This window comes from Chroicocephalus ridibundus, chromosome 15, assembly GCF_963924245.1.
Source record: "Chroicocephalus ridibundus chromosome 15, bChrRid1.1, whole genome shotgun sequence".
NCBI lineage: Eukaryota > Metazoa > Chordata > Aves > Charadriiformes > Laridae > Chroicocephalus > Chroicocephalus ridibundus.
In genome coordinates, this window is record NC_086298.1 from 3,249,802 (window position 1) to 3,266,864 (window position 17,063).

A 17,063-nucleotide genomic window follows, 5' to 3' on the forward strand; every position below is an offset into this window, starting at 1 on the left:
GACAAGGAGAAAAGCAGAGAGAGGATCTGTTGAAGGAAGAGATGGCAACAGCCACTGACAAGGGGCCACTGACACTCCCGATTGCAAGGAGCACGGGGATGGAGCTCCTTTAAGGATTGATTTTGCTTAATAACTCCTGAAGTACCCTAGCAGAAGAGTAGGACTGTGCAGATGAAGCGTCCTGCCTGTGCTCCACCTGGCCCTGATTGCCCTGGGCAGCCCCATCTGGGGTCTTCACCCGCCGGCTTTCACCTGTTGGCTCAGGAGATTATTTAAGCTCAGCCCCTTATGCAAGTTGTGCTCTGTGTGGGGGTTTGTGCCTTGACTGTAGATTTGTCTGGAGATTGATGGATTGCCAGCCACCCTGGAGCTCCTGCCTTCTTCTTGCATGGGTGCTGTGGCACTGCCCTCTCCTCGGTGAGGCTCCTACTCATTGCTCTCTGGTCCCCTTCCCTTGCTCACCAGCCCCCTTTTGTTGCTCCCTGGCAGCTGCTACCAAAGCTATAGCAGCAACCTCATGCTCTGAGGAGCTGTGATGCTGTTGCCAGTTCCTATGGTCATAGATGCAACAGGGTATGGCAAAAAAAAAGTAATGTGTAATTAACAGTAAACCATGGTGTAATGTGGAAAGCTCTGGAGGCTGAACAGAGTAGCAGTAGGAGTTATTAGACAAGAATAGGTGAGCTAAAAGTGAGGTGTTGCTCAAGAAAACTCCTTCTTATCCTAATCCTGAGTGTACAGCTCCCTTGCAGAAAGTCTGTATTCTCAGTGTTTGCCTGCAGCCGCTTCCACAGCTGGATTCAGTTCGGAAGAAGCTGTTGGGGTGAAATGTTACCCAGCACTAGCTGAGATTGCTGCGCGTCTATATGGGCACCAGAAGACAGATGTTGTCTCCTCTCATGTTTCTAGTGGGCGGGGGGCTTGGCATGTCACTTCTGCTGGCCTCCTGCTTCCCCAGGAGAGGTGAGACGCTACCTCTGTCTGGGGGCCAATGCCTGGAGCAGCGTGTGGACTCTCCACCTCTCCAGTGTGTAGCCATGGGACGGTGACAGTCATCCTATGGCAGCGGTTGTGCTTATTTTCTTTCACTCGGGCAGTATTGGATGCTCCTTTTGAATAGCCGATGTTTGATGAATAACCTTGTGCTTTCGCATGTGATTGCAGCCTTCATAGTCTCAATCGATAAATACAATGAGCTTGAACAGGCCAGTGCTGCAAGTTCTTTAAAATCATATCCTCTATTAGAGATAACAATCGATAGTACTTATTCCAGTTTAACAGTGATTATGTGCTAGTTACTGCAGAAAGTCGCTAATAATCCAGAAGGGAGGACTGCTATCTCCTTTTTGCTGTGTAGCGCATCTGCCTTGCTCTATAAATATTAGTTTTTAATTAAAGTGGATGAAATGCTCTAGAAAATGCTACGTGCTTGTTTAAATACCAGTCATCCTTCATGGGAAAGGGATTTAAACGGGAAAGCCTGAGCATTTTGGAATGAAATATGTAGCTGACTGCATAAGGTATTTCACTTAGCCAGATGCAATTCATTGAGTGTCAGCCCCAAATTACACGTGCTCCCTAAATTACAGGGAGAGGAGGAAAGGGATGTATGTGCGTATGTGCACTATATATATATGAAATGTTTGGGTTTGACAACAAACACCTTTATTAAAAATGGTGGAAATCACACAGAAAAGAAACACAATTGGGAACTAACCCCCTTTCTGTGCCGGCACCTGAAATAAGGACTAGCAGAGAGCTTGTTAGCCGTTATTAAATAAAATTCTGGGCATGGAGGTAGCAGATAGGTGCATACCTGTCACTTTAAATCTTACCTGCTGGAGCATTGTAGACAAACCAACCTCATTCCTCTTGAGTGACATCCCAGGGTTGAGGCTTCCTACACCACTAAACCCAGGCCAGGATTGAGGGGGTCGTTTTACCCATCAAAAATGTATTTTTTGGCACCAATAACAGTAGCAAGACCAGACTTCTCAGAGCTATGGGCAGGGCGTCTGCGGTAGGAACGAGCAAAACTTTGATCTGATCCTGAACCCTTGCTGGGCTGGCCGAGACGGAGCTGGAGTTTGGATTCTGCCAGAGTCCTACCCAGGGGCGGAGTGAGATTGCAGAGAGAAACTCCTCATGTTTTTTTCCTTTTTATTGCAAATTCACTTTCTTGTGTTTTGCGTTGGGCAGAACAACCCACCTAGCGAGTAGCACAGCAGGAGCAGCGCTGCTGGTGCCAGGTAGGCTCGAGATGCACTGCTCCAGCGGGACTACTTGAGGTGACATCGGGAGGTGGGTCATGAAACCAATGTGAGTTGGATATAAAGAGGCAGAGGCTGCGTAGCACGGGCTAGCGATGGGCTCTGCCTCTGTTTATCGCTAGGAGGGAATTCAAGGCTCACTTAGACCTTGGTCTGGGGAACGGCTCCGCAGTGGAGGACTGGAAGTGTGGAGCTAATTCACTGCCTGGGATGAATCGCTGAGTTAGAGTGTGGGACCTGAGAAAGGGAGGGGGGTTGTCCACTGTTATCGAATGTCTGCTGCCCCCCAGAAATGCTGGGGGGAGTAGGGGGGTGGCAGCTGCGTAGATCAGATGAATGTTTAGTGCCCTGCAGGATCCGAAGGGAAGCTGTGTGTGCGATTTGCACAGGGTTAGACCTAGAAGGGTGTCAATTCTAGCACTGCTGGATGTTCATAAGTATTTTTCTTTCTGTGGAAGCCTTATGAGAATTAATATGTAAAAGCTGCAGCCAAGTACCAGAAGTAAATAACTTTGTTAAAACGTGAGCAGCACCCAAAGGTCCCAGTGGGGGACTGGTCCTCATTTAACGCTTCATGTGTGCAATGAAGGTGTGAACAACCTGGGAAGAGTTTTTACTTTTAGGTATGCTTGACCTCTGCGAGATTAGGCTATTTTGCTACATAAATTCAACCAGAAGCTCCCACTAAAACAGAGGTGGGTAACTCAACCATCCACCCTTGCCTGGTAATATGGGAATCAGTGCAGTCTTGCCACGCTAAGACTTTCATATTATCATGCTGACGGCTTGCCAATACTGTGCCTGGGGCACAAAGGTTACTGAGCACAGAAGCGAAAGGCTGCAATGGCTGATTTTTGGCAAGGTACAAAGCGTAGGTGTTTCAGACTTTGCTTGTACACAGATGTCAGTCAGCCCCTGGATTAACGTGTGGCAAACCAAGCTGTCACTGTTTCAAAATGCTGCGGATACGTGGGCAGGTAAAGTGCAAGTCTAAAAATGACGGATCTGCAGACCAGGAGTGGCAAATTTATCCCTGTGTGAATCAACTGCACATTCTTCCCCACCCCCCGCCTAATTCCTGCCTCTGGATGCCCAGGCACAGCATCCTCATTTGTAGGCAGCCGCTGGGATGCACATTGCTCCAGTTCTGCACCTCGGGGTTCATTTCGCGTGTCCATCCCCTGAGGTTTGTCCTGATTGTTTGTTTAGTGATGCTGATATAAGGTACCCTTCTGTGGTGTTACTTGTATAAAGATGCCTCCACTGTTAGAGCTTCCCTCCTCGGTGGCAGTAGCTGGAGCAGAATTAGCAATCTCAGCCGTTTTTGTGCTGGGAAGAGTGGGTGTTGGTTTAGGCACGGGTATGTCTGCACAGCTCTGGGGTATGGGTGAGCCCTAAGGGGTTCAGGCGCTCACCTCTTTGCATGGGATTAGGAGTTAAGAACTTTATTCTGAGAGTCCCAGAAGTGGGATTCTCACCGAGTGGCACTTAGTGTCATCTGTATATGCACAAGTGGTTTTAAAAGCCTGGTTATGCATTGTTTGAACATTCCAGCATCTATTTGTGAAGGTAATGTGGGATTATCAGAGGCACCTAATACGGTCGAATCCCTTTGGCTCAGTAGGAGATGCTCTTAAAGCCTCGATGCTCCCACTCACGCAAACCTTTGCCGTCTGTTCATTCCCAAACGGAGGTGGATACAAACCAACCAGCAGTACTCCAGCACTGCCATCAGAACTGGCCCCTGAACTCCAAAACTATATCTTCTTTCTAAGGCTAGGTGTATTGATTTCAAAAGGAGTGAAAAGATCAATCCAACAAAAGAGCCTTACATGAGGAAAGAGCAAGCTCACGCATACCGGCAAAACCCGAGTGATGCTTTTAAAGCCCTAAGTAAGCAAAGAAGTCTTTATAGGAGTGTTATTCTGCCTCAGGAATGAGGATTGCCACAAAACCCCCCTGAAATCAATAGGTTTTGTTGATCCCTGCTGTCAGGGCTTGGATCAGGTTGAGGGTGAACGCGGAGCTACATTGCAACTACAAGGATCCTGCTTGTCGTGCCAATGGCCCGGCGTTGCTCTAACAGATTGCAGCCTTCTTGAAGTAATTGCCTGTGTTCATATATCATGTTATTATCTGCAAGATGAATTTGTAATGTCTCTCTCGGGATCCCGTGTCTCATCACTGGCAGACTAAAATAACGGATTGCTCTCCCCTCCACCTCCACCCTCTGTTCCTGGCAGCAAAGGGGGGCTGCAGGGAGCCCTGTCCGTTGGGAAGGGCTCCCAGGGCAGCGCTGGGGAAACTGGATCCAAGGCTGTGGCCTTTACATCACAGATGTCCAAGCAGCAGCAAGACATTTTGCCCATTTAACCCGCAGGTTCCTCGACGGGAGAAGAGCGCTGCAGTGACCCAGTAGCTCTGGGGATGGCAGCAGAGCCGAGTTATTAAGGAACTGGTAGCTATCTCGCTGGAAGATGCTATGGGAAGGAGGGATTGGTCCTTCTTCCAGAGGTGAGCCTCATCTCTGTAGAACATTGCTGCCAAGGCTGGAAGAGGGCAAGTTCTCCCACCTGCCATCTCAGTCTTTCCATGTCCTGACTCCACCACTGCAATGCGTGACAGGCTTTGAGATGCCCAAGCTGCCAATCTCTTTCTGGATTCCTCCTGGCCCAGAAATATCTCTATAAAAGCCTCCTCCTGGGAAGGAGGAGGTAGTGAATGGGCTGCAGGGGAGCCTTGCTGCAGTTCCCAGTGGGTCTCAAAGCCCAAATGGGTCACAGGCTGTCTTTCCTCTGATGCCAATATTAATACAGGTCAACAGACAGCGTGGTACCAACTTACCCTGGCTCAGTCCCTGGATGTCTTACTGGTCTCCTTGGCTTGGATCTAATTTTTGTCACCGGCAGTAAATTATGCTCAAATTAAAGCAGTGAGATGTGGCCCAGCCATTTGAATTGGATGGCCGGACTTGCTTTGACTTACTAACAGCAGCAGTTGGCACTTCTTGTCCCATCTGTCTATATGAAGATTCCTGCTCAACTCTTAGGCTCGGTACAAGGAGCACAGAGCAGTTGTGTGTCTCCTTACACACCAGAGAGTCTGCCAGGGCAGAGGGGCTGCGAAGGGCTCTGTTACCCGCTGTTTTCCAGTGCAGGTTGCAGCCGATGGAAGGGACGTGAACATCTGTGTTCTGAGCTACAGCAATACCTGAGGTGCTACAGTTGAAGTGCACTTGAGAGCACCCAGGAGATGCCTGGAAGCAAAATCGGCCCTGGTCTGGCCTGGGACTGGTGTAAGGTAAGCCCTGCTGATGCCTCCCTGCGTGCGGATGGTGGCTGGGTGCACCAGAGGACTCTGGATGCTAACCCCAAGCCAAATGGCTATTTCTCGCCTGCTGCTTCTGTGCCTGTGGATAGCGTTTGCAAATTACCACCTGAAATGTTCCTTGATGTTATAAATAGCCTGCACATACTTGTGCCCTCTTAGCCACGCTCATCTCCAGCTCCTTGGATGTGGATATTGTGTATTGCAATGCAACAGCAGATGGTTAACGAACCTCTCCGGACAAAAGGTACGATCACCAAGGCAAGACAATGACTCATTCTTCTCGGGCCTCACTCAGTGTTTCCATTCTGGATCAGGAGATGTGAGCAGATGATTTATATTCCGCGCGCAGGAGTTATTCACTTGTGCCTCAAAGGAAATGAGAGTTCCTGTTCCAGCTGGGGCTTACATTGGGCGAGATTTGGGCATCTGATGCTTTCAGGTTCATCAAACATTGCAGGCCCAGTGAGCTTTGTTGGCCCCCTGCTCCTGCCGGTGGGAAGGCAGCTGGATCCAGCTGGGCTGAGCCTTTGGCAATAGCCCAGAGTCTGCATCCAAAGGGTTGCATACGGAAAACTGGGTGAGCAAATCCAGGGAGCTCAGGGCTTTGGGATGCAGGAGGGGCCCCAGCCCATCACTCAGCAGCTCGATGTCTCTTGCAGGCTTTGGATTGCTCGATGCTGGAGTAGCTCGATGCTCCTGCCCATGTCCTTCATGCCCAGAGCAGCCACACCTTGTCCAGGCTCCAGGCCCTGTAGAGTCAGTCCCAAAGGCTTCTGAAATGGACTGGCCAGTGGATGGGGAGGGGCAGGAAATCAGGATGAAAGCTCTCATGTTACTTGTGTCCAAATCTTAAAGATGTAAAAGCCAGCAGCCTTCTCCTCCTTTGTCTTCTGCATTTCCGAAATAGTTGAATCAAGTGCTGCTTGGCTTTTTCCTGGGCATTGCTCTGTGCTGGAGGTTGTTATGGTCCTGCAGACGGACTCATGGCTTTCCAAGGCACAAAAAACCTGGGCTACCTTTATGTGTAAGAGGATGATTTATTGTTCTTGATAATCAATTTGTTACCGTGGTTGTTTCAGGTTAATCATGCTATTAATGTCCTGAAACCTACTGAACTGCGATTTCATTACACGGAGCCCCAACTTGGCTGCTGTGCCCCTGTCTAGAACACAATTAGGCAGATGATTGCAGCCTCTGAAATACAGCGGACCAAATGGCCGTGGGCTTGTTCGGTGGTGGCCAGCTGCTGGAGAACTCATCTTGGCAACCGGCAGCTTGATGCTGGGCGAAGCATGAAGCTGATGGATGAGGTGGTGGAAAAATAGATTGATTTTTATTTTCCCCTGCAGCCAAGAGCTGTCTGGCAAATCGCAATGGAAACAAGTGGGATGGAGTAGGGTTTTGATCTGGGGAGGGAAGGGCAGTACGAGAACAAGAGGGTAACTGAGGTAAACTGGGTAGACTTGATTCTGCAATGAACCGGGCCTTTGGTAATTAAGAGTCAAAAATGAGCATACAGCACTACCAAAGCAGACCATCAGCTCTGGGTCTTGTTCAGCAGAAACAACGGTTCCACGGGAGGGTCGTGCTGGCTGTCAGGTTATTTCTGGCCTTTTTCCGTAGCCCCACATGAGTGGATGGGGCCGGTAAGCACAGGGATACAGAGCTCAAGATATTCACAGGCATTTAGACTAAATATAGAAATTGGTTATTAAGATTTTGCCACGAATGTTGTAAACAAATTAGTTCCACTAGGTAGCTATCTGCATGCGTAGGTGCTTACATACCTCTGAAAAAACCTCACTGGAGGAGCTATTTGTTGTCTGACTTCAGGCTCCAAACTCTGCTGAGCTGGGAGGGAGGAAAGTTCCCCTTCCTGGGGCAATTCGGAGCACGGGGTTGAACTTCTGCAGTGAAGGGTCCATTGCTCCACTGCCCCTTCATGGAGAAAAAGCTGCCTCATTTGGCAGGCAGGAGTCCTGCAGCTGACTGACGTGAGCGGCCCCGTGAGGAACGTGCGCATCAGTGACTCTCGTTATACATCTCGCCAAGCCCCAGGGGCGAGCAGGGTGTTTGCTGCAGCCCCAAAGGCTGTCACTTGCAGGCTTTCCAGCATGGCTTTCGTTTGAACAAGTGTTTAAGAAGGATCCCCCAGCACCCGCATCTTCTTCCCTTGTGGCTTAGCAATACCCCAGCTCTCCAGCCCTGCTTGGAGCTGGTTGGCATCACTGCTGCGGTGGTTTGTTATTGTCACATTTTTCCATTTCTCTGGAGCCTATGATAAACATCCAAATTAAACCGAGGCCTCAGACGTTTTTGATATTTCCAAGCAATATTGATAATGAGTCTTACACTGCAGAGCGTCATTTATTCAAACATCTCTCAAAGCACCAAACAATCTCCGTATGCAGGGATTATCTCATCCGTCACTGAAATTCAGCCACCTGAAAGCTGTGGCTGTACCATGGTACGCAGTGACATTACTCGGTGGTTTGGGGCAGAGAAAGCTGAACTGAAAAGCCAAGAGAGACCCTTTTCTGATAGGGAAAACAATATTGAACTGTCTCTGTCTTCCCAGTGGAGCGGGAATAATGCTTTTGTTCTTGCAGAGCTAATGAAGAACTGGTAGTTGCCTTCAGCAGTCCAAGCTTTGGGGCCTCCTATTACAGGAGAAGCTAATTATTAGTGTATAACGTATCTAAAAGTCCTGGTCCAGAAGCCTGTGTGCTGTCTGGATGTGGCTGAACCCACGGAGTTGTGCTCCGTAACGCAGGGACCCCCAGGTGGCTCTGCAGAAGTGGGACACACCAGCAGAGGAGACAGCCCCATGGGAGCCTTGGGTCACTCATCAAACCGTGGGTTATGCTTTCCAGCCACGTCCCTCGCGAAGGACACTTGACCTCTGATTAAGAACGAACACCGGTAGATGTCAAGGAAATATGAATGGAGATTTCTTTTGGCACACAAGGAATTAATAAAGCCTGCTGACATTTCCTCGCAACAGAAGAATACGTAAACAGAGTTGCTGGCTTTCCTGGCTCTTATGAAAAGGTCTTGATTTATATGAAACTGGGACCCGGGCTTGTTGCTACAGGTGGGTGTCCTGGTTTGAGTGACACAGGGCTGATTTCTCTTTTGGTAACCTTACTTTTCAGTAAAGTGTCTTCTAATGCTTGGGAAAACTGTACTTTTAGAAGACTGTTCAGAAGAATGTTGACTTTATAGCCAGCTCTGGTGTGCGGGTTTCAAGGTTTCGGTGTTTTTGAGCTCTCCAGGTGTGGGGATGAGGAGGAGGGAGATCCAGGCACTTGACCCAAGCTGCCGATGGGGTTATTTCATACCATGAATGTCACATTCAATATAAATCAGGAAGTTTGCTGAGGAGTTCTCTCTCTCTCTCTCTCCCCCTTGATGGCTGCGACCCTGAGAACTCCTTCCCCGGTGCCAGACCCTGAGCCCGTCCTTTCCTCCCGAAGCCGCAGCGCTCGCGGTGTCCCACATTGGGTGTCCCTGCCGGGAGTGCGCGGCTTCTGCTGATGGAATGGGCTGGGTTTAATCCTTGTGTATTTTATATTGGTATTGGGATCGATATTAGTTCTTTAGTGTTATTAATGTTAATTATCTAGTCTTATTCTATTAAATCTGTTTACATTTCAGCCCTAGTATTTCCTTGTTTTTTCTTGATTCCCCTTCCCAGATGGGGAGGGCTCATCAGGTGTGAGAATAGCTGTCTAAACGACAATAAATTGCTGTGGGTTCCTCCAGCTAAGACAGTGGTGAAGTGAGGGGGGGGGAGGGTGTGTGGTGGGGCTGGGGCCCTGCAGGAGAAGGTGCCTTGCACAAGGCTGTGCTATGGCCCGGCGGCACTGCCGGGATTTGTCCTTGGCACTGGGATTGGGCCTTGGCACTGTGCTCCAAGAGCAGCTGGTGGAAGTGTGTCCGTCAGCTGGGGCGGTGGGTGGGAGCCCAGCAGAAGGGGCTGCGGCAGCTGGGAGCGATGGGGCTGGGAGGACAGAACATCCTGGGGATGTACCTGCTCGGTGGGAGAAGCTCGGGGAGCCTCCGGGCTGCTGGAAAACCACTGAAACCAGCACCCCGAAGCAGCAGGCTTTTCCCAAAGAAAGATAACAAGAGCTGGCACCAGAATTATGGCTTCTTGAACTGCTTTTTTAAAAAAAAAAAAAAATCAATTCTTATCATATAAACATAAGTCCATTCTTCTGGTGTAATTCCATCAGTGTAATCAGGTCCCTCCAGGCTTTGACTTGTCCTTGCTCACAAAGAAACACCAAATGAAAAATGAGAGGTTCTTTTTTATTTTGGGATGTTTGGGCTAAATTCCTGGCGCAGGTCAGGTACGGTCAGGCAGTACCGCCGTGTGCGGGTGGATGTTTTGTTGATGTTTCTATGTAAATTTTCCTGCTATGTTGTGCTTGGATTTCTAACACTCGGTTTATGCATTTAAAATATCCCTCCAAACTATGAATTCTAATTAATAATTATTCATTGGTAGTCTTTTAATGATCAACCAATGATCGTTTATCAACAACCAACAGCTGCATCATCTCAGTGCCTGGAAGTGATTTGTGTTAATGAATTAAACCTCAGAAGAGAGAAGCCAGTTCGGTTCCCAGGCGTTCAACGCAAAACCTTTTCAAAAGAGTAGACGATTGCAGAGCATAACAGTTTAGGTTGGGGAATGGAGAATAATAACGTATCCAATTGAAAGTGCAGGGGAATTTAGAGAGGAAAAATGTAATTACCTGAGCTGGAAAGAAGCCAGACACAATGTTTAAAATCTCATTCTTATGAACTGTGTCTTGGCATCCTTAATGACTGCGGGATCATAAGACGTGGCACATATTTTATGCGCTTGGAAACTAAAAGAAAAACAAAGGAAATCTGGGTTTTTTTGATTTTTTTTTTCTTCTTTTTCTTCCTGATTCTGGAAACCTCTTCTGCTATTTCACAAACCAGTGTAACACATGCTTGGAGTTATGACCCAGCGTAGAACAAAAGCAGACAGACAAAAGAAAAAAAAAACAAAAGAGAAAAATTAAATAAGAAATGTGTTTAATTTCACTTTCATTAGTGTGATCTGCAGAAACAGCCAAAGGAAAATAAAATGTTTCTGTTTTTTGAAAGAAACTGTCCTCCCTTTCTGGCAGGAGCTGGCACATGAGCCCTGAGTCACCCCCTGGCCCAGTGCCCCTCCTCGGCACCCGGGTCTTTCAGATCCCGCCAGGCTCCAGATACAGAGATGATATTTCTGAAATACTAAACTTTTTACGTTGCTTAAATATCTGTGTATAGCCAGAGAGGCTGGAGTCTCCTGGGACAGAGGGATCCGGGGGCTTTGTGTTATCCCCGAGCCCAGCCCAGGCAGAGCAGCACGAGAGGAACTGGTTTCGTGCCAGAAAGATTATAGCAATTTATTTTTCTGTCGTAGGGAGCGGGACTAGCCTTAGCCTTCTACAGATCTCCTTCCCCCAGTCTCCATCGAATGGGAGGTACGTGAGTTTTAGGATTAGCGAAGTTTACAGTATTAAGAAATCAGCGCTGGACAAATAACGGGATGCTGCTATCGGTTTCAGCGATAGCTGCTTTCGCTGTAACAGCGAGTGACAAGCTCCTGCACAACGAGTCCTGGGGAATAAAAGCCAAGCTCAGAAGTGCTTGTGACGCTAATTAATTATAAATCCATTGCTGATAGAATCAAAGCTGTGCAAGGGGCGCTCTTATTCATGCAAATGCGGGTTTGAGGATTGGAAACGCATTTTTTTTTTTTTTGGCAACGAGCGAGAAGCGGGTTTTTTCAAAATTTTAAAGGGAATGGAAAAGTTGACCAAACAGCTTTTAGATTCACATGTCCTTCATGTGACGCACACCATGAGGTTTCAATTGGCTTTTGAGCCATCTTAAACTAAAAAGCAACCAAACAAAAGGTAGTTTTAAATGCAAGCTATTATTGCCTAATTTGTTAACCGTTAAAATGGTTAACGCTAAAAACTCATCAAATGCTTTTGGTCCACCCAAAGCTGTACTTTGGGTGGGATTTTAGTCTGAAAACTTAGCATGATCACAGCCAGGATATTTCTGGGGGCAGAGAAGGGCTTCATTATCATCATTATCTTACAGACAGAAGCTGCGGGTCTGAAAATCGCCATCAGCCAGGAGAAAAATGACCCCCCCGCGCCTGCTGTGACTTCAGGGGGGAGCCGGGCCCGTTTCGGCCTCTCCGCTGCAAACCCTGCTCCACGCGTTGCATCCTGCTGCGGAGGTAATTTGTGGGTACAGCTCAAAGTGCTTTAATTAGCAGCAGATGACCATCCCTGAAAAAATGGCAGCAGCTACTGAGGATGGTGAGTTTCTAGATGGAAAGCGGATGGAGGCATCATCCGAGGGCTGCAGGGGTCAGTGGGAGACTTTAATTTAGTGGCTTTTGCAGAGGTCTGAGGCGAGAGGAGGGCAGGGGGCTCCTCAGATTCAGAGCCAGATGAGGTGACTTCCATTTTTGGGCCATTTCTCTTGTAAAACAGCTTGGAACCCCACCATCTCTCAAGGTGCTATGGTATATTTTGAATCGGTGCCACCGTGGGTGCCCTCTCGTCCCTTTGCCCCCAGCGGCTGCAGCTGCTCCCTGGTCACACGCAGCGCCGAGTCCCAGGTTTGCTTCAAAATGCATGTTGATGACCAGAGCTCTTCTCCCCATCTTTTACTGAAACAAATGTAACACTCGATGGACAGGCCCGCTAAGCCCGTTTAGTTCATCACCGGGCACAGATGAAGGTCACCCTGCCAAACACTCATAATTCCTATTCGCACTATAAATATGCATTTGATTCATTGTCTCCGGTCACTTCCATCACGAGTGATGGAAGAGGCATCCCAGCAGCCCCCCGCTCCTCCCTGCAGTGATGTGAGTCACTGTCATGGCTCTGACGCTTCATCCGTGGCAATAATTGTAATTTATGCTCCAAAAATGTTGGGGGAGCTGCGTTCAGGGTTTTAAATCATCCCTGGGGTGTGATGGCCAAGGGTTGGGCTGGAGTGGGGTTGGGGTGGAGTAAGCGTGTTTGGAGTAGAGGGGCTTAGCTCCCCTGGGAGCCCCTTGAGAAGGTGGTCTTGGATGAGTATAAATTCATAGAATCACGGAATGGTTTAGGTTGGAAGGGACCTTAAAGATCACCTTGTTCCCACCCCCCTGCCCTGGGCAGGGACACCTCCCACCAGCCCAGGTTGCTCCAAGCCCCGTCCAACCTGGCCTTGAACCCCTCCAGGGATGGGGCAGCCACAGCTTCTCTGGGCAACCTGGGCCAGGGGCTCACCACCCTCACAGCAAAGAATTGCTTCCTCAGATCCAATCTAAATCTCCCCTCTTTCAGTTTGAAGCTGTTCCCCCTTGTCCCATGGCTCCCCTCCCTGATCCAGAGTCCCTCCCCAGCTTTCCTGGAGCCCCTTTAGGGACTGGAAGGGGCTCTAAGGTCTCCCCGGAGCCTTCTCTTCTCCAGGCTGAACCCCCCCAGCTCTCAGCCTGTCCCCACAGCAGAGGGGCTCCAGCCCTCCCAGCATCTCCGGGGCCTCCTCTGGCCCCGCTCCGACAGCTCCGTGTCCTTCTGCTGTTGGTGGCCCCAGAGCTGGAGGCAGCAACTGCAAGTCGGGGAGGGGGGGGGAAGGGGTGTCACCAGAGCGCGGTGGCTCCGTTCTCGGGGGGGATGTGACACCCCCGTATCCCCCCGAGGTCGGGAGACGCTGCTGCAGGGGACCGGGGGGGTGCCCCACGGCGGGGAGGGGGCGTGGTCATGGATATGGAGGCGTGGCTTGCCGGCCTGGGGCGTGGCCTGACCGCTGGGGGCGTGGCCTGCCCTGACGTAGTGACGTAGCGACGGCGGGGCGCTGAGGGGAAGGAGCCGCCATGGCGAGCCAGTCGCAGGGCATCCAGCAGCTGCTGCAGGCCGAGAAGCGCGCCGCCGAGAAGGTGGCCGAGGCCCGCAAGCGTGAGTACGGCCCGCCCGGCCTTGCCTTAACCCGCCGCGGGGGCCTGAGGCGACGGGGGGGCCCGGCCTGGCCTAGACCGGCGCGGCCGCGCCGGTCTAGGCCAGGCCGGGCCCCCCCGTCGCCTCAGGCCTTGTCCCCTCAGGGGAGAGGGGGAGCCGGTTGGATGCGGTGTCGCGGGGCTCCCCCCACAGGGCTCTGAGGGGCGGTGGTGAGCGCATTAGGGCTCGCTGGGGGGTGCAGCGTTGTTCTGTGCCTCCGGGGGCCTGCCTTCTGTTTGAGGGTGTGGAAAGGGATGTCGGATGCACCCTGGCAGCAGTGGGGAGGCTTGGTAGCTGGAGAGGCCTCCACAGGTCTTGGAGGAGCTCAGGGGCTCCTGGTCCAGTGGGACTGCTCCCTAGGAGACCACCATCAGAACCCTGGCCTTCCTGGCAGCAGGGTCTTCAGCTGGGGCTTGATTGTGCTTATTTGCTTGTGCTTATCTTTCCTAGCTTTAAATTTATGTGTTTCTTTGTGATGAAAGCAGTGTATTTCTCTCTTGATGATTACGTATTTTATAGTTGAGAGAGTTACTCCTTAGGGACCCAAGTTAGCTTTTCCTGTTAAATGAGAGAAAGTCAAGTTAGAAAGATCCGCGCCTTTTGAGATTTTTAGAAGTTTTTCCTGCTTCAAGCATTTATTTTTTTTTTTTTTTTCAATGGAGCCGCACTGTGTTATGGTTCTGCCCCCTGGCAGTTTTGCAAGAAGCAGATTGTTGTAGCTCACTCTAATGATGATAGCCTTGGGGGGGAGGGTGTGGTGAAAAGTCCAGGAGGGGAAGTCGATGCAGTAGCCAGGTTTTCCGTTAGTTGCACAATTTGCTTGAGACAAAACTAAGCCTTAAATGCTCCTTGGGATCACTCAGGGATGTTGCATGCTCATATGAGCAAGGCCGGACCTGTAGGTTGTCTGTTGCATCCACTGGCTCAGAGAATGTCTCCGTTTCTCACTGATGGAAGCTCATTGCATGCTGAGCTTGGTGATGGTTCGGTAGCACGCAGGGTGACCTCGTGCTCCTGAGCTTGGCTGACACCACAGAGCTGGAGGGGCTGCAAGGGTGTGCAGTGCCCTGCTGTTGCCTGCTGCAGAAGGATCTGCTGCAATAACAAATGCTACAGTGATTGTTGTGCATCGGGCAGCTGGAGAGGTGTGGGGGAAGAAATATGCTTTCACTATTTTCTCTTCTTTATTTCATTTGGTATGTTCTTTGGAAACAGGGAAGAATCGGAGGCTGAAGCAGGCAAAAGAAGAAGCCCAGGCAGAGATTGAGCAGTACCGCCTGCAGAGGGAGAAGGAGTTCAAAGCCAAGGAAGCAGCGGTTTGTTTTCTAGATCATTCACTGTTACCTGCCCAGCCTCTTAGCCTTGTGTTTGGGGTTACTTGCCCTGAGAGCAGCCCTTGGTGTGGAACATGTTGCTGGAGAAGTACTTCCCTAACTGCCTTCCTCTGATGCACAGCCACGTGTCACAGGAGGGAAAAAAAGTGGAAGTGAATCAGAACATGGTGTATTGCATCTCAACAGCCAGAACTATTGACTAGCAGTGAATTAGCTTAATGAGCTCATGTACTGTCTGGTGCCCTGATGGGTGGCAGCCTCTCAACCTGGTGTATGTGGCAGTGTCAAAACAGACTAAGGTCATTCCTTTTCTGACAGGCTGCTTTCTGCCATGCCAATGTGGTAGAAACTGCTTGCCTTGTAGATGCTGTGCTCTTGCTGAACCAGTTGTAAGGCCTGTGTTCTGCTCAGCAGTCTTGCCTGCTGTGTTCCTTTCCTTCTGAGCAAGAGGAGGTATTCCCAAAAGATGCAGAACCAAGGCCCTTCACCTGCCGAGGGCTGTAGCACAGCCAGGGTTTTTCCACTGCCTGCGTGGCCCTGTCAGTTCTGAAATCTTCAAGAAATGACCTGGCAGCCCTCCCCTCTGTCCGTCGTCTGGTTAGCACGATACCACCTCCTCTGTTCTCCTGCGTAATAGCCTTCATGTCAGTAGGTCTAGATTAATATTTTACAATCGCTTGTTAGCTTGGCTCAGTAGGCGTATGGTACCAGGCAATTCCAGGTTGCTTATGGGGCAAGAATGGTGGTGTAAGCTGTCCTTGCTGTGCGTATTTCACGGCCCACAGTCCTGTTAGGAAGACAGAGATTTTCATAAAGGTTCTCCAAGGGTACACACAATGGGATGATGTGAAGACTCTGCTTGAACTAAATCATGGGTGTTACTTTTCTTACACTATCTATTACAGTAGTGCTCAGGGATTCACGGTACCAGTCACCAGTTCAGCAGGACCTTTATTTCAGGCACTCTTGAGAAGCCTATGCTCTAAACTGAGAGATAATGAGTAAGAGAGGATAAAAGGTGTGGGCTGTGGGTGAAATACAAACTTGGGCAAGGTTAGTGGGAAATCTGAGCAGAGAATCCAACAGCACTATTTAATATTTTTTTTTTTTATAGTGCAGTTCCGCGATCAGCAAGGATTAATGGTTGAGATGCAGTGAGGCAGTCCAGAATAACAAAATACTGAGATGGGTGTAGTGTTTTCTTTGTCAAACGACTCACATCTGATCTTTCTCTTTGCTATTTCTAGGCGCTTGGATCTCATGGCAGCTGCACCACTGAAGTTGAGAAAGAGACCCAGGAAAAGATGAGTGTGATCCAGCAGAACTTCCAGAAGAACCGTGAAGTGGTCTTGTCCCAGCTGTTGTCACTAGTGTGTGACATCAAACCTGAAATCCATGTGAATTACCGCATCAATGGGTAGTAGTGGAAGAAGGAAATAAGCATACTGGAAGTGCTGGTAGTAACGTTTGAGCTTCAGGTGGAACGTACAGCTCTTAGCCATACCTTAACTGTTCTTCTTGTAAATGTGTTAAATTATTTCAGTGAGTTGTAAGTCATCGATACCTTGTTGGAGTTCTGTTAATTTCTCTCTTGACACGGATTCAGAGCTTATTCAACCATTAAATGCCCGTGTCTCAAATCTGTGCTAAGTTATTAAATATATATTCAAGTTGCCACACTAATGCTCCCTTTTTATCTAGATAGTATTCAGTGAGGGGCTTTCCTCTGGGAAGCAGGGAGAGAGATGCTGGCCAGGTTTAAACAGAGAACCTGTGTCAGTAGCTGTTAGACCTGTGTAACTGTATTCTTGTTGACCAAAATGCGTTTTTCAGTGTGTTGTTAACCTTTGTACAGGGGTTAAACCTTGTAAGAAGAATTCTCTGGCTGTACAGTGCTGGCTGATAATTTTCAGGTGCTTGAGTTTCTCTGTATTGAATCTCCTCTGTATATTCTGCTGTTAGCTTGAGTTACAAGTCTGGCACTATGACACTTGAAAGTAAAAACACTTATTTAACTCCAGAGTCTGTAGTCAGTCGTCTTGTTCCTGCTGACTTCTTCTGAGGGTGCAGAAAAGTCTTGCTGTGTTGCGCGG

General features: G+C 49.4%; 1 protein-coding gene across 1 annotated transcript; it reads left to right on the top strand.

Moving 5' to 3' along the window:
* The first annotated feature begins 13,454 nt into the window (after positions 1-13,454).
* On the top strand, positions 13,455-16,990 carry ATP6V1G1 (ATPase H+ transporting V1 subunit G1). Its single transcript, XM_063352899.1, has 3 exons — positions 13,455-13,597; positions 14,852-14,952; positions 16,218-16,990. Exons 1-3 carry the CDS (start codon positions 13,516-13,518, stop codon positions 16,389-16,391), a joined length of 357 nt encoding a protein of 118 aa, XP_063208969.1. The 5' UTR covers positions 13,455-13,515; the 3' UTR covers positions 16,392-16,990.
* Positions 16,991-17,063: the final 73 nt, after the last annotated feature.

Excerpts from the sequence above, each read along its gene's own strand:
- ATP6V1G1 (XM_063352899.1), top strand. The coding sequence starts at position 13,516 with ATGGCGAGCCAGTCGCAGGGCATCCAGCAGCTGCTGCAGGCCGAGAAG. Across the intron at positions 13,598-14,851 it reads GGTGGCCGAGGCCCGCAAGC|GGAAGAATCGGAGGCTGAAG; the intron begins GTGAGTACGGCC and ends CTTTGGAAACAG. Across the intron at positions 14,953-16,217 it reads TCAAAGCCAAGGAAGCAGCG|GCGCTTGGATCTCATGGCAG; the intron begins GTTTGTTTTCTA and ends TGCTATTTCTAG.